Genomic DNA, 25,780 nt, shown 5'->3' with positions numbered 1-25,780 from the left:
TGTCATGGAAACAAGTAATTTTGGCATAATTATTACACTAAAAATTAAAAAGATTATGTTTGTAGCTATATTTGTCCAGGTTTATTTATAACAATTACCGAAACCAATATTATTGTTCATGGTCTGGCTCACTTGGGACGAGAGGGTCCGACTTCTGTCCCAAATACTGGTGCCATCTGGAACTGAAAACCACCATCTAGGACATCTCCATCATTCAATTCTTGTTTATTAGACTCAATATTGGCTATCGAAGTGAGAATTCGGTGTAGGCCTGTATATTCTTTCTGTGGATTTGTATAAGTTAAAAAAGTTATCAAGATTTAAAGGATTGTTAACGATTCTCACGCATAAGGTTATTTGGCAAAGGGGATCTTGAGTGCGATATGTGATGGATACGTGAGGTACGTGGATACCTATTACCTTGTAAGGTTATGCATTGTTGTTTTTGACGGATATAGCAATTCAGAAAACAACACGAAGATGGCAGACCAAGAAAGACGCTACAGATTGAAAAAGTCAGTAGTAGTGGTGGTCCCAGGATTTAATTTCCGGGGGCCCTCCGGTGGTTAACCCCCCCCCCCTCGGAAAAAAATTTGGAATTTGAAGCACAATAACGTATTTTTATATGCATTTGAGCTCTAAAATATCTTTAAGCTAATAGTATTTTTGTTAGATAATAAAATATTTCGGAGAGAATATATACCTCCCCCCCCCACTAAGGGACCGCCACTGGTCAGTAGATATTCATTTGAACAGAGGCACCGATATTATAGTAACCAGGAACAGTTAATCAAGTATTTTGCAAATGTACTATAACGATATGATTATAACAGTGCCAGATGTGCAACTTGTGCATGCAAGAAAATGTCCAATAATTGTTCTCCGTTATGCCAGAACTGCTAAGGGAACTTTTTACATGAAATGCCCATTCTGATGAATGAGGAAGATGAAGAATATACAGGCCTACACCGAATTCTCACTTCGATAGCCAATATTGAGTCTAATAAACAAGAATTGAATGATGGAGATGTCCTAGATGATGGTTTTCAGTTCCAGATGGCACCAGTATTTGGGACAGAAGTCGGACCCTCTCGTCCCAAGTGAGCCAGACCATGAACAATAATATTGGTTTCGGTAATTGTTATAAATAAACCTGGACAAATATAGCTACAAACATAATCTTTTTAATTTTTAGTGTAATAATTATGCCAAAATTACTTGTTTCCATGACAAATAATATACATGACTCATTTAAATTTATATAAACTATTTTTAACACAATATATACGATTGATATATTATATTATATAGGTTAGTGTTCGAAACCTGTTTTCTATCCTGATTGATGTGAAACAACAACAGGCTAATGGATTATACTAACTTATTTGATAAAAAACGCATGAAAAATCAATTTATTTAAGAATTTTGATATTAAATTGAGAATATCTTTTAAACCAATGCATATACGGAAGAAATGAATATGACCATTCTTGTAGAAAATTTCATCATCTTTCTTTTTATAATTTACATTTTTTCCGTACGATGAACGGTTTTCAGTGTAGAAGTAAAAAAACTAAAAAATGGGGTCTTTCCCCCCCTCCCCCAGCTGAAGCAGCAGGGCCAGGGGCGGGGACTTTTGGTATTTTTATCTTCTAACTACCCCGAACACATTCCCGCAGAAAAAAAATTTCCCCCTCTCCATGTCCTCTACACCCCCCTTTTGAGCATTCATTGACTGGACTACTAGTCTTGCCCAGGCGCCGTGAAATTAGTTTACGTTACGTTTATTACTCTATTAAACACCCTTTCTTCCCCGGACAAATTAAATGCACCTTCCTGAGGAAATTACAAATAAATAAACCACTTAACATAGAAGCAGGATATTGAATCGTGAATCGATCGGTTTGGGTGAAGAAAGCCTTTAAGACTTTGTTTATAGGCAATACTATCTACAAGACTTCATGACATATCCTAGGTAGGAATATTTAATAATTACAAATTAATCTACAAACAATATTTTTTTTAGAAATGAATCTAATGCAAGTTTTCTAGGGACTACAAGTTTCTTTGAATCAAAATCTAAGACTTTTAGCGGACCTTTACCCGTAGATATTATCTATAACATTTATATTTATCGATTATAATCGGGGAAATTCCTTGAATTTCAGAATTCTTTTTACTCTCACATAACTATCTCTAGTACCTAAATAATTAGTGTAGAAAGTAATCTTATTTCTTATCAACCGGTTGATTAATAAGTTAATTGTGAAAAAATATAAACACACTGTACAATTTATTTGTGTACTAAATACATAGGGTGTCGTAATTTATCAAATACTATATATGTAGCTTTTTCTTTGTCTTTTTTATTTTGTACATTAAAATAAAATTGACAGATTTGGCTATTTTAGTAGTATGGCCCGAATAAAGAATGGCTGGTTTAGTTTAAATTCTCAACCTAAGTGATCACCTTGTGAAACAATCCAAGGACGAATAAAAAAGTGGACAACTAGAACAACTAGGGTAAGATAAGTGTAGGGTCAATAGCATTTTCCCCCAGCATGTTATCGACAACGTTTTTGCAGCCAGGTGTAAAATGATTCGTACACAATCCCAATAAAAAATAATTACCGTCGATCTGGCCCTATTATTAATGACATACAAAATCAATGACAAATCGCCTTACTAGAAGAACATATATGTACGAAGATGTAAGAACGAATGTCGAATTTGTATTACAAGAAGACTAGAAATGCAGTAGTTTACAAATGCAACCCATTACTTTGTTAAAGTAGTTTTCAAAAATGTAAAATAACAATAAACAGTAAACATTAAAAACATTACATACCAGAAAACTTATCTTAAATGTCGATGATGTGATCCTTTAGGATGACAACTTTGGGAGCAAGTTTAATCCAGGAACTTAAACTCCATAGCACATATTGCGACTCAAATTCACTGCACAAAATTATATCTAACAATTTTTATTCCAGTTGAAGTCGTTGAGGACAGCATAACCGATTCCTAAAAACCAACACACGTCTAATATTTGTGTTGTCTGCCCGACCCTCCTGTCGTCACAAGCAAACAAACCTGCATCTGTCACTTTCATGATATCAACAATTTATAGCAACACAAAATCAAATATACGGACGATAAAGTTATAAATACGACTACAGTGTACAATTTCGGGCGAAGACAAAACGCACGAAATGCATCCATGTTCTTTCATGTTTATTTGCTGGCTTTCATAGGACTAATGAAATTCGTGTTTGATCACATTTCATAAAATTACAATTAATTGTTAATGTGTAGAAGCTAGCAACTCTAAAGATAAATTCACTAAAAATTATTAATAAATAGGAAATATAAATAAAGAATAGGATAGGATAGCATTGGATAAATAGGGCATCGCAGTCATTTTCTGGATCAAATTTCGAAAATAAATTGTTCCAGATCTGATGTGTACTGTACTAATATGAGCTCATTTCATGAAGACTACCACCAACCGGCGCAGAACAGGAAAATAAAAAGGCTCCGCAAGTTGCTTTGCAAATATAAACTAAGCTTGAGTTTAAAAAGATTTACACAATTCAGCAAGTCGTCAAAAAAGAAGAGACACTTATGAGTCATGACTACACCGTTGTGAAAGAACTTGATGAGAAATGCTCCGGAATGTGCATGAAAAACCAGAGAGGGCGAAAAGTGTGTAGAATCCACTCAGAAGGTAAAGACGAGGGTTTGCGTAAAGGTAATTTTAGACCCCAAAATCTTAATGGGCCTCTTCACACTGGGCCACCATGGTGGCGACACCGGTGGCGACACTGGTGGCCGGTCAAAATGCGCATGGACCACCAGCTCAGCCACCAGTGCAGCTGCAGCCACAAAGCTCACAGTTGGACGTCGAAGAGCCAGGTGCTTAGAGTATATATTTTTTTTTGAAATTGTGAAAACATAAGAAAAAAACGTATTTTTTGTTCATCCGTTTTTATGAGATATAAGTACCAGAGAGACTTTTTTCATTCACTACCAAGACCTTAGAAATAACCCTGATACGTTTCACAATTACTACTTACTCAAGAATGAGTGTTTTAAGTTTTGATGAGCTTCTGGGACGTCTGAAAGATAAAATATCTCCAGAAGAGAAACTGCTACTAACGTTGTGGAAAATTAAATAAAAACATAGTTCACATACCATTTATTAATAACACTGTAATACCTTGACTTAATGTATACATTGCAATGACGAAAAGATGTAAATGAAATAGAGTACCTATACATTTTGTTATATCAATAAAATCGTTTCCCCATATTTATTACCTTAACAACTTCAAAAGATTAGTAAACTAGTATACTGAGTAATGCCCGCTGGTAGTGACTGGTGGCGCTGCCAGTCGCTCCAATGTGAAGAGTCCGATAAGAAACCATGGTACGACGTGGTGGCGCCACCAGACTGGTGTCTCTGAAAATCGCAACCCCGAGCCACCGCATTTCTGGTCGCGCGGCCAGACGCGCCACCAAAGCTCAGTGTGAAGATGTCCCATTTAAATCAATGCTAATGTAACGTAGCCACCATGGTGTCGCCACCGGTGTCACCACCATGGTGGCCCAGTGTGAAGGGGGCCTAAATAATACAAATTCACAAAGTTTTACCTGTTGACAAGTGATCCAAAGGATAGCAGAATTTGGAAATCTGAGCGGCCCAGCGTGGCTGCCTCCGCCAGCAGCACGCTGTTCTTCGATCAGTTCACTGTGACGTCGACCCGTGGACTGTACCACCTGAAGAGACCTGAAACAAGAAGATTAGTATAACAAGATGGAGCTACGGATACAATTAACTTAATATGTTTGGCCTTAATCTTGTTATTTCCTACAAGAAGAAAGCTTGTAGATGGCAATATTTCCCACGAGATTTCAAAACAGAAAAAATTTGATTTATCCTTCCTCGTCTGAGTGTTGTCTGGATTAGTACGGTATTCCAATAAGAAATAGTGGACGGACCGTTTTAAAACATTACGATTGAAATATACACTTTTGAAAGAATATATACGTTTGAAAAAGAAAGGCCTGAGTGTATGAACTATTGAAATTACACCTGGATAGACAGCAAAGAAGTATTGGATCGTATATCCTTTGTCTTGCTCTGTTAAGTTGATTTGTAAGTGTTTGTTATCCATTCATAAACAGTGCTTCGAAGCTAAAAGTGCGATGGGTGGTACTTTTTCAATTAGAAAATTCTATAATCTTTGGAAAATCATAAATCTACCTACTTCCAATAATCCTCTTCTAAAACCTACAGTCCACGAATATGACAAGCTGACAAAGCAATTTTTCCATTCATACCACAATTCTGCAATCCTAAGCTGCCGCCGGAGCTGCACTGGTAATCTTCTCTGGTGCCGTGTCAAAATACACAGAGGCGATGTTCTAGGAACGCCAGAGATGAAGACTTCAGCACTTAGCCGAGGATTACCTTACAAGGGTGGAGTCTTACACATCCGTCGAGGAGGTGGCATCAGCGAGCGGATCGTGTGGATCTACACAAGTGATGGCGATTCTGCTTTGTCTTCACTGGTTACTCTTGAAGCAACGGCTTAAAATGTATCGGTTGCAAGTATCAAACCAAAAATTGGCGTAATCGATTGAACAGTTACAAATTAGTGGCATTAGATATTCGGGCGAGATCATATAGTTCCTGTAGATTAACTGTGAAGAATTTGAAAACCTCAATCTATATTCAGTAATCTCTCGCAAATACTAGACAAACTCATGGCTCATTTGAGAATAAAATTGCTTAGTATAGCGTTAGTTTGATAGGCTTGCTACCTCGTGCTTGTTAAATTCCCTTCCCAACTGACTGCAACAAAATTTACCAGTATGAGGTCGGGGTTTAGTAAATCCTTATCTAACCCTTCTTCAGAAGTAGAAAATGTCCAGATCGTACCTAGTAGCAATACTTAAGATCACCACTGATGAACCATCTCCATAATTACAAAGGCATACAAAGTTTATATTTTTTGTCCTTCGACAAATCATTTGACCTTATTCTGTCTCCTATTTAATTGCCTATTAGTACTGCATTACATGCCTTGTTTTGATATTGTAAAACCTTTACATTAAGTTCCCCAAAATATATTGAAATATATTATATATATATACATATTTCTTACAGCGGTAATAAAAAGAGATAGAGATCTGATTATAAATTGCATTTGAACAATTAATTGATGAGTACATTTCACTTTCTTCGTCAACCATTTATTTACGAATTCTAATCTATAGCTCAACTGAAACTCTAGAAGCCAATCTTGAATCACTGGGTGGCCGTGACACTGGCGGGATGACGAAATTTGGCAAATCCCCTTTCCTCCAAGGCCGCGCAGCACATTCTCGCAGATGTATGGCGGAAGGCGAGCCAACTGCGCGGATTGTACGTGTCGGCCAGTGAACCAAGACACATCGCGGCCTTCACAGTATTTTGATTGTGCTAGGAATTCGATCGACAACTGGGCCAAATCGCTAAAGAGCAGAGCTTCAAAATGTGATAAAGTGCAAGTATTGACTTTGGATACGGAGGCGGACATCTACTCGGACCAGCTAAATCAAGTTTCATGCTCCAAGAGAATGTTGTTAGTGAAATAAGGTTCTCAATGGGTGTTCAGCTATTGATGATTTAATTTATCTTCTAGATGATTTTACTGTGTTTGCAGATTCAACAAAAAAAGCGAATCGCTAAGTAACTTAAATTCCAAAACAAATAGGCTAGTAAGTTATTATTGACCAGCTAACGATGTAGGGCAACCTCTGACTGGATGATGAGAAGAATATCTACTTGGACTAGTTCGGGATGGGCCAAACCTGCTAAAGAGATAGAAGAAACTACTTTAAGTGAAAGCATTTACTTTTGATTTTAAATTTGTCATATCCATATGGACCAATTGTAGTTAAAGAGGGCACAGTAGTAAGAACTTACAGTGTGAAATACTATTGAAAATAATGTGTCTCGATATTTTTTGATCTTACCTACTAAGATCAAGTATATTGATTTGCAATGCAGGTATTAAAGCAGATAAAATTATCCAGTAGACAAGATTTAGTCAGTATTGACTTAAGGACTTTTTCAATACGCGTTTTTTTGAATGAGTTAGTTTCAAAATTGCACACTTGTTTTATTTTGTTTAGTATTTGTTTATTTTTTTGTTTTAATTTTTTTTATATGCTAAAAGATTGTCATAAACAATACTATAGTTTATATTACGTTTCCTTATCCTTATTGACATTATTTTAGCATTATATCAGTGGAATGTTTTGTCAGAAGCTTAATTAAGGAAGAGTTTGGCGTATTTTCCAGGTAGCAACGAAACTTTATATAACTTTCGTCTACCGCAACCAACTAATAACTTCTTAAACAAACTCAGCTAGATATGTCGCTCGTGTGAACCGTTCAGTCACCAAAACTCATCAGGGGCCAAAAAAGAACTCACGACAACTCCCAACAATAAAACGAATGGGATTATCATAGGCTCATGGCGAAAGAATTTGACATCGCACTTATGAGCTTCCATACATCACGGGGGCTTCGGGACTTATAATAAAGAGATTCCCGTCTGCAATCAATTGTGGCATTAGTGTTCAACACCCCCTCACAACTGCACTTACAGAAGACTGGGGTAGGGGAGGAGATTGATGATATTCAACCACGAAGATGAATCGCGTGACCTTGACAAGGGGAAGATCTGAGGGAAACATCCGGTACAATATTCACACCATTTGTTCCATAGTCGAAACATCGTTGCAAGGGGTGCTGATGATATTGAGGTTATATTCTAATGTTGTGTAAGCTAACAAGAGGGGAAATTATGTATGTTGATGACAACTGCAATAATGTTTCGTTTTTTTCAGCTATGCTACTGGCATTTATTAACGTTATCCAGGACGATTCCCCCTCAAAACTGTAGTGCCATTATAGTTCCTAGTGGCAAATCATTAACCTAGCTGTATACAATGCTCTAAAATGGGTGCGTGAAAAAAACTAAGTCCAGAGCGAGGGTCCAGATTAATGCTAATTCACTTTAGTTTAGAAAAGTAATTAAAACATTGCTACACAATCTTCTACCAGTCGATTAATTAATTTCGGATATTACAGAATATTAGGATACGAAATAGCCTCATGCAATGTTGAGTAAATGCTGGAATAAGAAACTGTATGTAGGAAGCGAAACTTTTCCATAATTCAGGGAAGTTCAGTTCCAATGCAGAGTTCTGTCGCATTTTGACATTTGTTGCGTTTAACTGCCAATTTTAATCGCTGAGTTTTGTCAACATTTTGAGCTTGATGCATTTACGCATACAAATTTCAGTTGATTATTTGAAATTCATAGTGAACTGTTTCCCATAATTATATTTTACTTTAATAGATTTTAATTGTAATGAGCTCTTAAATTACCATTGGTTCTAATTATATATCATGAACTTTAGAAAGTATGCAATTTGCTAAATATTATCATATGCATTTGATTTAATAGTATGTTTCAATTTCGCTTCTTAATAATGTAGCTTGGAGGCCTAACATTTGCATAGTACAGAGTATTATAATTATAACTGATTTCAACTCAGGAGGTCTCAAATACGAGTCTTCTAGACAGGTAAATGGTTACAAAGTAAATCTTAGCAATAGTGCAAATTATTATGCTATAACAACTCTAATAAAGCTTTACTTATTTTGTTACAATCCAAGTAGGCCTATACTACAGTGACACATGAAATTGCTTAATTTTCCTACAATTCAAGACAACTAACATTCCCTCAGACTATTTTCGTACATTCTAATATTCTATCTTATCACAAAAATTATTTTAGACAAACAACATTGGTAATGTCTATGTTTAAACGGTTTAACGAATCATTTTTACCTACGCGGTCATTACTTTTGAAGACTAAACATTAACCGACGCGTGCCAAAATGTTATAAAAACTGGTTTTATTGTATTCGTCCAAGATTTGCCAAGTGATATTCGAACGTTATTGAACCTTAGCCATGGTCCCATGTGGTCTACACCAACAACCTCCCAACATGACAAACTTGTGGCCAAGGGGTGGACCAGCCTAGGGGAACTAATGAAGATGAATAACATGGAAAATGGAACTGACCGCTTGTCTTATCACCAAGGGACTCACTCTTGCGACAGAGAACAGGCGGCGTTGCTTTAAAGGTCTTGTAAAACTTATGAATTTAAATACACTGATTGGATAACAGTGAGAATTTTTAGGAAAGGTCAAAAGGGTTATTACTCGACGAGTATGTACTGGAAAAATCCTTCCTCAGATAATTCGAGAGCCGAACAGTTAACTTAACCCAAACTATCCTACCATAGTCTAACCTAATCTAAAACTGGGATGGTAAGCAACAAAAGAATTTATCAATAAGTGATCTCGTATTAGCATAGGTATTATACAGAAGGCATAATACATGACCACTTATCGATAGAAAAAATGTTGATCGATAAGTGCTCTTGTATTAGCAAAAGTAGGATACAGAAGGTTTTATCATAGACTAAAGTGTGTTTATATGGTTTTATATGTTCAGAAGCCCAGCGAGTCAACATAAACTAACCTACCACTGCCTAACCTAACCTTACCCAACTTAATTTGTCACATTTATAAAATATTCATATTACATCAAACATTCATATTACATATTCAGAGTAATATTACACTGGTGTTTAGAAAAGTTTAGGTGCTCTCGTATCAGCAAAAGTAGTATGCAGAAGGTATTATTAATTCCGAAGCCTAGCAAATCAAACTAAAAACGAACGGTAGTCACGGTGAGTTTATCGAAGGAGACCAACAGTTGAATAGTTAGAGATTAGCTTTTTGAGATGTTTCGGAAATTTGGTTCAGTAAGTGGTTGAGCTTTAGCGACAGTAAGAAGCAAGCGAAAAATATTTAAAAAAACTAGGGAACCTGATGAGACACTCTCTTTCTCAATCAATCCACACTCTACATTTGGGCACTGAGGTTTTATTGAGTAGAAACATTTTCTGTTATCTTAGGTCTGTTCGCCTATTTCGAACATTTTAAAGTGCGTGCCCGGATATTAGTGAAGGTGGACAATTTCATTCAAAAGTAAACACTTCGTAGAAATGACTTTAAGAAGTTACGCCATCATAAAGGAGATTAAAGACTGGACGAATACACTATACGTTTTACACCTAATTTATTAAAGTGTCTATGGTAATTAATACGGGTGATTTGCATATTCGATTCCCAGATACTTCAAGCTACTTCTATTGTGAAACAACCTTGACGGTCCTAAACATGGATCAAACCAGAAGCTCTTGATTAGTAGCTGAATGAGTGTGAATATTAATTGATTCATAATAAAAACATATCTGGACTCAGGGCTATGGACTGCATGATTACCGTAATGCAGGCTTAACTTCGATTAAATATTTTGCTACTTCACCACAAGATATCAAAATAATTTCTGAATGCGATTCTCGAAAAATGTTGTATTTCATTTAATTACAAGCTAGTGAATTTATCAAAAATATTAAACTTTGTCAAATGTTGAAAATTTAACTGAGTCGTACTACTCAAAGCTATCTGGAAATTTACACAGGCTAATGAATTGTTTACTCATGGTGCACGATGTTACTAATTTGCATTCCAACTGGATTGCTATTGCAACATTGCATCGTTGCATGTATTTTAAACAACAATTTATTTGCAATATTCTCTTACATCAATGAGCAAATATGATAAATTTAGCATGAGTTATCACACTCCAGCAGGTGCATATAATAGAGTTGTAAATTTTTCCTTAATTTTAGGAAAACTAACACCATAGATTTCATTGATAAGAGAGAGACAAATAGTCGACATTAGTGCACTCAAACGTCACCCTAATGAAACACATAAAGGCAGTTTTTACATTACAGGCGTATAAGTAGTCTCTCTACACAGATTCAAAGACATCACCAATTACCCATACTCAGCAACTGATGCCAGACTGGCGAAGAGTTTTCAAATAAACAACCATGACCAAACACTACCCACTTCCATGGTCCTTCGCGCCGGATATTTCATAGTGCTCGGATTCAGCAAAGAAGTAATCCTGGTCAAATTAACGCCCAATAGTGATTACCCAGCGTCGAGGTCGTCGCCTGATAAGTCTCTATTAATTAATACCCCCAGGTAATTGTACTGCGCTTATAATCGGAATAATTGAACCCGGGACCTCTCGGCTGTGACGGCTTTAATGGTGTGGTGCCGGAGTCGTCAGACTAGAAAACTTTGTCTGCTGTCTGTAGGATATAGCTGGGTAGCCGAGTGCTTATAGTGTTAGCGTTGTACTCAGGAGAGTTTTACCGGTTTGACTCCCAGAAGTAAGAAGTTGGAAATAGTTAGTATTTGTCGTCGATCATTTAAGCTTTCAATATCCTGTGGCTAAAATAGTCTGCGAGTCGGTAACATCGCTATACAAATAATCTCACTCTACACTCATAATCCATCCTCTACTTAGTAAACGCAAAAGAGTAAGTTGAGCTGTTACAGACAAGATGATGATGAATGATTTTAACTTGAGTTATTTCGATTGTTTATATTACTTGGTTGTGGTTGTATCGATGAATATTCCAGACAAGGTCATAAATGAGCCGAGGAAATACTTAGAATCGATTTGAAACAAACAATTCTAACGAATTTGATGAGTCTACCATATTATTTGTAAGCGAACTCTATTACCACATCAGTTAGTTAATGAATCATTAGAGATTGTTTTTTCTCAGAAAATAAGTTGAAAATACGGTGAATCAATTTTAATTTTTGACATAATCCAACTGCTTTTGGTAGAAGTCCGAATACTAAATCTAAATCCAAATTGCTATGACGACTAGGCAAGTGATTCAAATACTCAAGGTCGCAATGCTGAAAGAGTTCTGGTGTTGAAATGTAAATAAATAATATCATGCGACACAACAAAACTATGTGTAAATATTATTGTAAACGCAGAGACCGTCGCAGAGACGTCTGTGACAGCTATGACTCATTGTGATTCAGTTAGATTCACAACAACAAACAAATTCCTTTGTGACAAGTTTATCGGAATCATTTAAGTTTTACCAGCCTGAACGATAAAAAAATTGCAAAATTATTTTGGCATTATAAAATAAGAATTAGGTACTCGAAAACTTTGAAAAATTAACCTGATTATAGGTGGAACCAAACTCTTATGCGAATTCAACATAGACCAACGTATTCGTGAATATTCTACCATTTAAAAACACTCGATTTGTATACTCCTGATTTAGACCATTTATACGTAACTTAAGATATACACATAATAGATTTTTAACATAGTGACAGAATCTATAGGAATCAGTTTCTACTATTTTAATTATGAAACAGGTAGTTAAAATATTGAATGTATCCTTCACTATCCAAAATCTGCTTTCGAAGTAATTAAAATACTGTGCGATTTATTAACGCCAGCAATCGCGATTATTTACCTATACAATCTCACTGGACAAGTAAAATAACAAATTTAATTAACAACAAATAAACCAACAATTAACTCACACAGTAAATGGACTGCATGTCCGATTGAACACACCAGGTTTACTAATAGGTACCATTCAAGATGCAAGTCTACCAACATCTCAAATGAAGTGTAACTCCCCTTACCCTCCCCCAAACAGCTGTTTAAACCACAAGACGGCGTGAACGTTTAATTGTCTATCCCAATTATGACCATCTCTTTGTTTGCTTGGAACGTTCAGTATTTACACGGTGGCTACAGTAATCACCAGCACCAGCGTGTGTGGTCACTTCTCTGCCCAAATACACAGTAGAAGTTATATGTCGTTGACTTTGGATACTACTAGTACACTCATTATCCAGTAACTTTGACGTATACAAACACCCTTTCTCCTATTTATAACGTCTATTTTACAGTAATCGCTTAGTTCTGTGATTAAATGTGAATGTGAACTATATTTCGAGGAAGCATTTGCTTAGCAGTAGGTCGAGGAAGCATTTAGCCGTAGTTCGAGGAAGCATTTGCTTAGTCGTAGGTCGAGGAAGCATTTAGCCGTAGTTCGAGGAAGCATTTGCTTAGCCGTAGGTCGAGGAAGCATTTGCTTAGCCGTAGGTCGAGGAAGCATTTGCTTAGCAGTAGGTCGAGGAACCATTTGCTTAGCCGTAGGTCGAGGAAGCATTTGCTTAGCAGTAGGTCGAGGAAGCATTTGCTTAGCAGTAGGTCGAGGAAGCATTTGCTTAGCAGTAGGTCGAGGAAGCATTTGCTTAGCAGTAGGTCGAGGAACCATTTGCTTAGCCGTAGGTCGAGGAACCATTTGCTTAGCCGTAGGTCGAGGAACCATTTGCTTAGCCGTAGGTCGAGGAAGCATTTGCTTAGCCGTAGGTCGAGGAAGCATTTGCTTAGCAGTAGGTCGAGGAACCATTTGCTTAGCAGTAGGTCGAGGAAACATTTGCTTAACAGTAGGTCGAGGAAGCATTTGCATAGCCATAGGTCTAGGAAGCATTTGCTTAGCAGTATGTCGAAGAAGCATTTGCTTAGCCGTAGGTCGAGGAAGCATTTGCTTAGCCGTACGTCTAGGAAGCATTTCCTTAGCCATAGGTCTAGGTAGCATTTGTTTAGCCATAGGTCTAGGAAGCATTTGCTTAGCCGTAGGTAGAGGAATTATTTGCTTAGCCGTAGGTCAAGGAAGCATTTGCTTAGCCGTATGTCGAGGAAGCATTTAGCCACAGGTCGAGGAAGCATTTTCTTAACAGTAGGTCTAGGAAGCATTTGCTTAGAGGTAGGTCAAGGAAGCATTTGCTTAGTCGTTTGTCGAGGAAGCATTTAGCCGTAGGTCGAGTACCCGCATTGTATTTGAATGCTCAACATTTATGACGAACATTAAATGAGAGATAAACTTTAATAGACGACTGAACACTAGCGGCATTCAAGGCTGCGACAGCTCACGCATGACAAACTGTGCAACGGATATGCAGTATGGTGTTCCATAACTATTATTAGTAGATTTTTTCATCTTGATTTATTTAGTTAGTCTGATATATTATAAAATGTGTGTCTGATTTCTTTTCTGTATATGAAAACCCGCCAATCGTATGATCTTAAAAGTTTGGTAACTTTGGGTCCCAAACAAACGTTAAGGCAGGTTCCAGTTTTGTGTTCAATTGTTTTCATGTTAATTAATATTCGTATTAATATTCGTCGTGAATATTAATATTCGTTTACTGGATAATTTATCTGGAAATCCGTGAGCTTTTTTCTATGCATGTGAATACTTATTGAATTTAAACTTTATATTTAAACTCACTAAAATATATACAGTAGACTGAAATAATATTAAAAATAATTATTTTTAGTACGCTCAACAGAAACTAAACCTGCGTTATCGAGGTTTTCAAAAGTACAATGGGAGAAGTCTAAAAGAACTATTAAATTGAATTATATTTAAGACGCTTATAATGCTTAAAATTCCTTTGCTACAAGCTAAAATATTTATTAAATGCTTTTTAATCCACACATCTAAACAGATGGTAAAAACAAACGTATTGGAACATTTTTTTCCAATTAAAGGTTATAATTATTCATTGATTCATTCTGTGGTGATGGGATGGGTCACAAAAGTGAGATCCTATACACTTCAATGTGGTCAATTAAACAGCTTATTGATTTTACTACGTAAGACTTGCTTTTTAAAAATATGCTTTAATTCTCCCGTTCTAAACGACGTTAACGACTAATTCTTTACTGCAAGGTACGGGAAAGATTTTATGGTTCTTTAATAATACCACTATACAATTCACGTACCAAAAAAGTAGATACATAAGAGATTTACTCTAAGAACTTTGCTTAAGATACAAAGTGCAGACACGCTGCTTCTTCTTTTGCAGTTGTATTATTTCGGCCAGTCATAAGATTTAATAACTATTTTAATCTTTGAAAATCAGAAGATAAAACTTTAAGAAAGATTATTCCAATTTTTCTTCAATGCGTCTCTATGTGTGTCCGCCAAGTGAATAAACATTAAAATTGTAACATCAAATCCGACGTTGACACGAAGTGGATTTTAAAAAACTATTTTTTGTAAATGCATTCGATTATAAACATTAAGTATAACAAAGGAGACTACAGAAAGTAAGTAGCCCAGTAAACATTCTCAAGTAGCCTACTTGGAAATTCCACGTTTAGTCCGCATAGAGGCTAGTTGAGTTGTCTGGTCTCTAAAGGCTCCCCCCTTGTAGTTCAAGTAGGGGGTTAGTTCCCCCCCTGTCCTTATGTCCGCAATTGCAGTAAAACAATCCTTGTATTTTAGTGGGAGGAGTTTAATACAGAGAAAGTTATTCTGCTTGGAAACATATAATGTTTTTTTTTAACAGCTCTCGGTGGGGTCTGAACAATCGAATCAAATCATTCACATAGCAAAAAGCCATGGTGATGGCGGGATCTGAACCCATGTCTTCTGGACTGAAGTCCTGCGCTCTTCTAGAAAAGCCCTCACCTATTACATTTTATTTGTATACCCAAACGAAAGTAACTTCAATTGCTTCTTTTATCTATTACCGCAGTCGATATTATTTTCAGTAGTTTGATTAAATATTACCTTTAACTTGTGTAAGGTGTAAGATTTATTTGAAACTTTGAAAATGTATATTTAAAAAAAAAATTGTAATACTTCAAGAACTGTAAATACCACGTTACAGCAAGCATGGAGCCTGAAAAAATTTTTAGTTGGGATTTTTTGGAGTTTTCATTTAGCTTTATTAGTTTATGATCAGTAAGACGATCTTCATTGTTCTAGTAAGTTAGAACAATTTACAATAGACAATCGTGTATGTTTATATCAGTTCATTTCTATAGTCCTTTCTTCGCTTGAAAACATTTGTACATTTTGTTTTAGTATTTTTTCTTCTAGAAAAAATAATTTGTATAGTTATAGTAAATGTAAGCGTGCTGGGTAAAAGCCCGAGTTTGCAAAAAAACAAGGATACAAAAAGAATCAATAAAAAACTGATCAAGAACCAGTTTAGTCGTATAGGAACCAAAAGCCACATTTCATTGTGTCAAAACACATTCTACCAGGAGTTTGCCGATGGGTAACTATGACTAATTTCTCTATAACGACCAGGCGGATTCAATGTGCGCGAGTTTGGGAAAGAAAATGAATAGATAAATTATGTTTGGAATCGCCACTCCAGGGGGCAAGGGTCAGAAGGATCCCACGAACACTCACTTTACTTGGACCGGACAACCGGCAAATTTGGGGTCCTGGGAGAAGACGGCGTGCATAAAGGGCATCCAAGAGTCTCCAAAGAGTATTCAATATGGATAAAATTAAACTGGGTGAAACCCAATTTTTATTGAGACGAACTTAGGGCGTCAGAGTATTTTCATACAGTTACATCAAAAAATATTTACGACAGAAAAAAGTTAAAATTAAATCGACAATAAAATTTGTAACGGAACAAATAAGTTTGTTTAGTTTCTATAATATTTATTCAAGACCAATTATGCAGTTTTCAGAAGTTTTACAGATTGTGCCTACTTGTCAAGAACAGTTTTGAAGTTTTACAGTTTGTGCTTATTTGTCAAGAACAATTTCAGATGTTTTACAGTTTGTGAATACTCGTCGAGAACAGTTTCAGAAGTTTTACAGATTGTGCCTTCCTGTCGAGAACAGTTTCAGATGTTTTACAGATTGTGCCTACTTGTTGAGAACAGTTTTAGATGTTTTACAGTTTTTGCCTACTTGTCAAGAACAGTTTCAGATGTTGTGCCTACTTGTCGGGAACAGTTTCAGATGTTTTACAGTTTTTGCCTACTTGTCAACAACAGTTTCAGATGTTGTGCCTACTTGTCGGGAACAGTTTCAGATGTTTTACAGTTTGAGACTATTTGTTAAAAACAGTTTTAGATGTTTTACAGTTTGTGCCTACTAGTCGAGAACAGTTTAGATGTTTTACAGATTGTGCCTAAAAGTCGAGAACAGATTCAGATGTTATAAGTTTTACAGATTATGCCTACTTGTCGAGAACAGTTTCAGAAGTTTTACAGATTGTGCCTACTAGTCGAGAACAGTTTAGTTGTTTTACAGATTGTGCCTACAAGTCGAGAACAGTTTCAGATGTTAGAAGTGTTACAGATTATGCCTACTTGTCGAGAACAGTTTCAGACGTTTTATAGATTGTGCCTACTAGTCGAGAACAGTTTTAGATATTTTACAGATTGTGCCTACTTGTCATGAACAGTTTTTATGTTTTTCAGTTTGTGCCTATTTGTCAAGAACAGTTTTAGACTTTCTACAGAATGAAACCATATTTCAAAAACAGTTGAAGACATTTTGCATTTAGAACCTGATCCCCCGCGAGAGTCGTGGTCGTGACAGACAGACTCCAGTTATTTCAGGGTGTCGACTGTCGGCGACTGAGCGACTGAAGAGATATTTGCGGAAGTGTAACATTAAGCCCACGTGCGCCCTTGACCACACCGTCTGTCACCACAACATTGTCACCGTGTCTCAAGTATCTGTGGGATTTCTCCCTAAAAAGGAAAATAAGCTCTCTCGAGGGATTAAATAAAGATTGTAGTGTTTCGATTTGAAAAAGTATGTTATTTGAATAAGATTTTTTAAATTGTTTGTGTAATATTGTGTATATTCATCCATCCGTATGTAGTTGGACGCAGTTGCGACTCAGTCAAAGCTAACTTTCCCATTCACCAAGTAGGTACCGAAGATTTAATTTTGACATTAATTCCCATTCATCATAAGAAAGCACGAGAAAGAGAACTAGTGTTTAATAATTCACAACCAATCAGGGTGAGGCCATTGCAATGTTTATGCTGACTTGTTCCTCACTATTTTATGCTATTATTGTTTGTTTACATGTAAAATCCAAAGAAACAGAACTACAATATTTCATCAGCCAGAACCAAAGGGTAGTTAATTGTGTAGCTGAAGGTCCAGACATATCTAGACTAGACCAAAGCAACTGCCAACGCTTCCATGTCTAGCACGCGGCCTCTGTCAGAGTAAATTTAGACCCGCTCGCGCCAACTGACGGACGGAAAAACTGTTATTTAATTAGTGTCAACTAATTTACTTGGAGGATAATTAATGTCGAGAAACGCAGTTGTCAAGTAATTACTTTGAGTATAAAGCCAAACGTTGAACACTAAAAATGAAGCAGTTCAGGAGCAACTACTTATTGCAGTTGGAAAATTTCTTCTTTAAAATGTCATGTGAATTTTGGCGAAGAAGTGATATTATGATGTATAGTGTACATTGAAGAAACCCAATTGGCCATTTTTATTCAATACAGACAACTTAGGACCAGTAATTGTTATCTAGTGCTATACATTCTTTGAGAGACTTCATCGGTTAGTTCTTCAAAATATATCTTTTTTAAAGAGTATCTGTGCACTTATATTTCTGTGTCTTCTTTTACATTCTGAACTGCCTTGTCGCCGAGGCAATATTGAAGATAATTTTTCTTCTAACAAGTAATTGGCGCAGGTTTATACCGCGAGAAAGATATCATCAAGACATTTTCCACTGTCACTTGGCAAAACTCCTGTCATTAAGTTCCTGCTCAGGTCACAATAATACAGGTTTGGACATCCTTACTAAAGTAAAACAAAAGTAAAAGAACAATCTACCAGTATCAGGTCCAGTGGTATGATAAGAGGTTATATGAAATGTAAACAGTTTGTTTCAGTATATGGTTATACAAAAGACAATTAGTTAAGAAGTTCTACGTGTTATTGTAGGTTTGTCAACACAGTATACAGTTATACCTGTTCTACGTTTTAAACATCTGTTAACAGTAGAAAGATTGTCCATAGTTAGTTTATTGCTATTAAACGTGCCATACCGGTTATACACGAGATAGATGTATACAATCAAATGTTTAACAAAAGATCGTTTGTAATTAAATATTTCATCAAAGAGATATTTGAAGGAGAACTGCTAAACCATGCTTAATCTTGAATGTCGATTAAATAGCAAAAAATTCCAAAGGATACGATGTTTGACAACTTGTAATAAGAAAGATAAGGTTCTAAACTCCGAGTGAACAAGTCGAGGTTTGGTACTTTGCTGGGCGGTGTAGAAAGACCGGGTACTTGACGTCCCGGACGTTTTGGACGTTTGGGACGTCCGGTGCGAGAATCCTACCATCACAGTTCTACAGTTCTAACATTGACTACAAGTCGATACAAGTATACAGAACCTACATTTTCAGTTGTATACAATCAAAAGCTTTATCAGTCCACAGTGCTTTTGACATTACATAACTGTAAAAAATCTAGAGTTTACAACATAAAGTTGTATACATTCAATAGATCCATTATATTTCGGGACGTTCCATACCGTAGACATTTTTATACAGTAGACACATATAAAAGAGTTCTAGACATGCAATTTATATACCACATGTTTTTTACATTCGACGTGTTTTCCCAGTCAACAGCTTTATATTCAACGGTTATACTACACCCGATCTTCTAGAGGACAGTTATATCCCTCTTTACACTTACAGTGAAACATTTTACAATCGACAGTTATATACAGTCGATGTTCTACACAATACAGCAGACAGTTCTAGTCCCACTGTTCTGGCGACTCCTCACAGCACTGTGGTTGCCAGCACTTCCTACATCGGCTGTTCACCCTCGTCGTCGTCGTCGTCGCCCACCCAACAGTCTATTTCTGATCGTCGTGCTCTGGTTGCGTCGTACGTCGTATCGTCCCCACCGAGCTGTGTTATATGTTGCGAGAAAACTACTAGTAAACATCAACAGAGATTACAAAGCAAAGAAATACCACGACCCCGTCGCAGCAAACCTACCGGCCAGGTGAACTCCTATTTGGCTGATTGATTTATCAGCCAGTCAAAAATCAAAGTCAAAAATTGACCTAAAGTGAAACATTTGAATTACTTGAGTTTTGCGTTGGTTTTCACACACTTTTTAGCACATAAGAGTTATGTTAACTTGATAATGTATTTTGTTTAGAATTCACGTTGATTGTACCGTTTTATGATAAACACTTCTGTAAAAGCCTCTTAAAGAAACTACTGTGGTTGTGGTTTCGGGTTTGTGGGTGTTTTTGTGGGTAGGTTTTTTTTACAAATAATAAAATAAACTGGCTTTACGCAAGTCAAACGAAAATGAGATACATACTGTTGAAGTATTTAAATCATATTACTTAATATGTAAAAGTATGTACTATCCACATGAACCTTTAATTGTGATAGCTTATACCATAAACTAACCAAAAAAATGTATCCATTCAGGTGAATAAGCGAAACACGTGGGTCACAGTACATTAAAATACAACAGTAGATCACGAGTGTAATCTTCGCTCCATAACCACCAGTAATTAACATACCCTACTTGTTAAATGTATCACCATTATATATTTTTCTTATTATTTAGAACAATCATTTGAACACCATTGTACCCAGTTATGTTGGCTTAGGTTGGTTTTAGTGAGGTTACGTGTTAGGTTAGGTTAGGTTGGTATGTAAGATTAGGTTATGTTATGTTAGGTTTAAATGCCTAGGATATGTTGACCTAGCCGACCCACAGCATGCGCTTTCTTGTTTGTTATTTTGACTGTTAATGTTTTAAGTTCACAATAGGAAAACAAGGAATTAAGTAGTACTTGATCAATTGTTTCATGTTTACTCGGAATCTAAATTTTATATCATTATTGAGCATAACCACAGGTCAGTATGGGTATTCCTTTTTGACAACTTTTAAAAGCTTACGATAGAAGATATCAAATTAATAGCGAGCCTAAAGCACGCTTTGCTAAAGCAAATCATTCAGATACATTCAAATGCGATTTTTCTCATCGGTAAATAAAATGGGTCACTCTATCGAGAAAGCCGCAAAAATCAAGAAATTCTATTGACCAAACGTGAGCTCTTGATGCAAAACACATCCGTATTTTATCAGTGACTGGACAGAGGTGCATTCGCTACATAAGTAATAAACAGAGAACGTGGTAAGTTTCGTTTTGACATTGACTTAGAAAACGACCAGGTTGGGTTCACAGTGCGTACTATGTGTATTGTTTTTAGCGAATTTCCCATATGGGGAATAAGCTATTACCGTAGAATTCATGGTAAGACCTGGACCCAGGACCGATTTACTTTTTTGTTTTGAGGTCCCTAGAGGCCAAAAACACCATCCGTTCAAATTCATATATATATTTAAATGTGTGTGTCTGTTAGCACGATAACTCGAGCAAAAATTATCCGATTTTGATGAAATTTGGTATAATCGTGTACACCTAAATTTGAACGAGTTTGCGAACTAGCATGATCGGACTGTGGGAACGGGGGTTTATGGGGGGGTTTTATGTGGTAAAAATAGGGGTTTCCCATTTTTTACCGTAAAAACACATAATTTCAAAATTTCTTTCCAAACCATTTTTCGAGCTTTTTAAAAAAACAAATAATTTAGTATATTGAAGCGTTATTGTGCGCCAAGTGGTTACGGAGAAAATCCCAAAAAATTTTAAATTTAAAATTCCCATGTTATTCTTATGGAGAATAAATCAACTGTTGTAGTTTGCTTGTTTATGAACATACTTTGATCGAAGTTGGAAAATACATTCATTTCTTATTCAACTATTAACATTTTACATCAAAAACACTTTTTTACCCTCCCTGTTGCAGCAAACCTAAGTACTCGTTAAACTAATTATATTTAAATAGAGAATAAATGTGATATTTTTCCAATCAGGCAAATGGAAATTCGCCTGCAGGTTTGCTGCGGCAGGGGTAGTCTAATATTCGATATCCCTGAAAAAATCATATTTACATAGTTTTTCTCACCATTTGCTATACTCTTAAACACCAATAAAGAAAACCACTGCACAAAGCCTATCAACAAATCACAAAAGCTGTTCGTGCAAAGCACGTCTGAGTCACAGTACATAAAATAACCTGTAGATTGGCAGAGTTGACGCTCCATATAAACTCGTAATTACCATTGTTGTGACTATACCTGTAGACCAAACAAACATGGCGAGATAACTAGTAACAAATGTTGCTTTCATATACACCTCTGTCGCGCCCAAGCATTGAATTAAACATTTCAAATTGCGAAAATGGTGTGTGTTTATAAAATGGGCAAGACACAAATTATGCAATGTCTCGTGTGGTGATGTTATGGTACTGGGCATAGATTACTCGCCGAAAGATCGATGTGTAATAGCGATTAGGTTGCTAATATAGAGACAGGTTGACGGGTTGACCAAAGTAATGAGGTCTAAACTATCAATATGGTCATGATTGATTTGTAGCAAACGGATTGATGTTTTTTTGTGTTTTTATGTTTACGTGGTCAGACTATGTTTATCAATGTAAAATATTTGACGCGGTTGCTACACCAACAATGCAACTAAGAGTGCAACAGCGGAGCAGAAGATGACCGAAAGGTCGAAATGTGCGTCCTCCATAGATATACTGGATTGATTGACGTAAGTTGTAATTATTAATATCAACATGGTATTTAGTTACAATAGTTATATTCATTTTAGGAATTTGTGAAGTAATTAATGAAAAAAAGTTTTTTTGGAAATAATTGTATTACAGTACTTTGTAAATTTAATATGTTTTTTATTACTACAATACAAACGTGTACGGTGAATCTGTTCTTTTTTAGCGAATTTCCCATATAGGGAATAAGCTATTACCGTAGGTCTCATGGTAAGACCTAGACCCGGGACCGATTTACTTTTTCGTTTTGAGGTCCCCAGAGGCCAAAAACGCCATCCGTTCAAATTCATATATATATATATTTATATATGTGTCCGTTAGCGCGATAACTCGAGCAAAAATGATCCGATTTTGATTAAATTTGGTACAAACGTGTAAACCTACATTTATTCGAACGAGTTCGCGAACCAGCATAATCGGACCATGGGATCAGGGGTTTATGGGGGGTTTTATGGGGTAAATGCATAAAAATGGTTATGCTAGACCATTTTGAAGAGCTTAAAAAAACAAATAATTTAGTATCTTTTGAATGTTAATTGACTACAGAGAAAATTAAAAAAAAATTAAATTTAAAATTCCCATGTTATTCTTATGGAGAATAAATAAACTGTTCTAGTTTGCTTGTTTATGGATATATTTTAATCAAATTTGGCAATTTGGCTTATTTCATACTAAGCTATCAATATTTCAATTGAAAAAAACCCACCTCAACATCTTCCCCGTAGCAGCAAACCTAACTACTCATTAAAATTAATGTTATTTAAATAGGAAATAAATCTGAAAATTTATAGGGAATATTTTAGTAGAAATCAAGCCGGGTAAATGGAAATTCGCTTAGTATGCAGGTTTGCTGCGACGGGGGTATTTTACATTTTCGTTGTGTGTTAAAATACTAAAAATACTCTCCCACATGAAACTAAAATAATATTTAGTAAAAAGACAATACACAATTCAGGGCTGCATCAAGTGTCAACACGTAAATAAAGGCTAGTTTTTATTATTAGTTTTAATATAGAAATTAAAAATACTTCTTGATTAGAATTTTGAGTCTGCGATCAATTATGTGATAGGAAGATATCAATCGCAATTTCAACATCTTTCGTATTGTCCTTTAATTTGTCGACATCGATAATTATCATTCCACGTATTTTAATATACCCTGTATGTATCCTAATAGCGATTGGAACTTTTAAAACTTTAATATAAGTATACTGTCAGAAATTAAAGGGATGGAAACAATAGCAAAGACCTGAGCTCGATACCCGCTCATATCAGCACCACGATTGCACCATCAAATGCAACGGTTGCGACAACAACCTGGGGGGGGTAACTAAAAATGCAAATCTAATTGTCCGGTTCGTCGCGGCGGCGCCGGCGCCGGCCCCTCATCACCTACAATCACAAGAGTTGCCGCCCTTTGAACCTTGTTTGTTAGGCCTATTGTCTCACCTGGCAGGGTCACTGATACTTCCGGCTGACACCGTGAGTAAACTAACAAGATATCAGGGCTGAGGACGGAGGGATTTTCCTAAAGGTAGAAGGTGAAAGGGTGTTCAATATCGTATAGGTGTTTCTATAGTTTGTGAATACATCTGGGCCCTGAATCGCTCGCTAGGAATCGAACTAGCGACCTTCAGATTTGAAGGCAAATGATTCGTAAATGTAATAAAGATATTGAAAAAATACAATGATTCTAATGGATATACAGCTGATTCCTCTATCAGAACGATTCCAGTATTAGCTGAATAGATAATGTATTACATTGTGAGTAACTATCCAAATCGATAGCCAACGTTATGATTAGATAAAACTTCACTGACAACTAGCATTGTACGATATTAGTATCTGTTGTGAACTTTATCGTGTGATAACTCCAATCGTTGGTGATTACAAACAAAGTAACGAATACAAAACAGTCTGGAGAACAAACAATTTTACTTAATAAGATGGCAAGGATTTAGCAACTAAAAATATCTAAACATTTGGATTAGATATTAGATATTAGTAATAAGATGTTAACAAACATCTAAACATCCAACCTAAATAATGGATTTTCCCCACACGGTTTGCCCTTGAACAAATTAATTTTTCCAGAATGCAACAGGCACGAGGTTTAAACTTAAAATCGACAGTGATTCTTTGCTACCAAATACCTCTTGCGCCACTAAAAAGTCACATTGAAAATACCTAGCCTTTTGTAATCTGGCAAAAAACTGAACCAGGAATAACACTGCGATAAGTAACAGTTACACAAAAAGATTCAACAGTTCAATACTAGAATCTGGAATCTGATGTAACAGTTACCGGATAGTGACAGTTTGTTTGGGCATGGCCGGCTGGCAGATGATTCAGTAACCACCAAACCACGTGACATTGACCACGTGACCTACCGAGTCACACGACTCTCCCAACATTACGTGACTCACAGCTGATGTGTATCAGCCCGTGACTAACGTCGAGTTATTTTTGGTACATTTCATTGAATTACGGTTTTGCAATGATGATAAACAAATAATAATAAGGAGTTAGTTTACGAATGTTCAAACTTCATAGATATTACTTTGCTGAATTAACTATTGTTAACGTAAAAATGATACAAGTCATTTGGTTCCTGCATTGCTTAAACTTCATAGAAACTGAAAACAAGTTCCTATTAAACTGTCATAATTAGCTTATTTGATGAAAATTAACAGCATTTTTGGTTTCATACTAAGATATTAACATTTCACTAAAATCACTCTATTACCTTCCTTGTAGCAGCAAAGACCTTCCTTGTAGCAGCAAAGAAGAACTCCTTACGTCTACTATTATTTAAGTATGGGGAATAAATACGAAGTGTTTATTAAACATTTTTTTTTTTAGTTAAAATCAAACAAATGATAATTCAAACTCATGTTTGCTTTGAGAAGTTATATACACGAGTTATATAAATGAGGGTAAATAATTAGTTAACGAGTATTTCGTATTCTGTAGGGAAAAATTTATTTCGTTGGTAAGTTAGGTTACATTTTAATTTAATGAATACACCATTTCAGGTAAAAAAATATAAAATACGAAAGTGCATAAACCCTTTAAAACTTAATACAAACTAAATACTAAATACTGATAAACCGTGTCTATCGATTACTTTGTTGTTTGTTTATAACAAATAGTGTTATCGTACAACTGTTACGACAAATATATCGCCCAATACTAGTTGAAAAGGAAATATCGATTCGTACTGTTACTCCACAGTATATCA

The 25,780-nt window shown here is 35.9% G+C and overlaps 1 protein-coding gene across 1 annotated transcript in view; it reads right to left on the bottom strand.

The window, feature by feature from the left end:
- The window catches only part of LOC129004421 (tRNA dimethylallyltransferase-like), a 152,190-nt gene that overhangs the window by 61,273 nt on the left and 65,137 nt on the right, over window positions 1-25,780 (bottom strand). The window contains exon 4 of the mRNA XM_054433001.1: window positions 4,654-4,789. Coding sequence (XP_054288976.1) covers window positions 4,654-4,789 — 136 coding nt within the window. The remainder of the gene's footprint in view (window positions 1-4,653; window positions 4,790-25,780) is intronic.

Source organism: Macrosteles quadrilineatus, unplaced genomic scaffold (genome assembly GCF_028750875.1).
Source record: "Macrosteles quadrilineatus isolate MER2022 unplaced genomic scaffold, UCM_ALF_1.0 Scaffold_9__3_contigs__length_116548681, whole genome shotgun sequence".
NCBI classification, from domain to species: Eukaryota; Metazoa; Arthropoda; class Insecta; order Hemiptera; family Cicadellidae; genus Macrosteles; species Macrosteles quadrilineatus.
The sequence above is the reverse complement of the archived record's forward strand: the minus strand, read 5'-3'. Positions and strand labels throughout refer to the sequence as shown.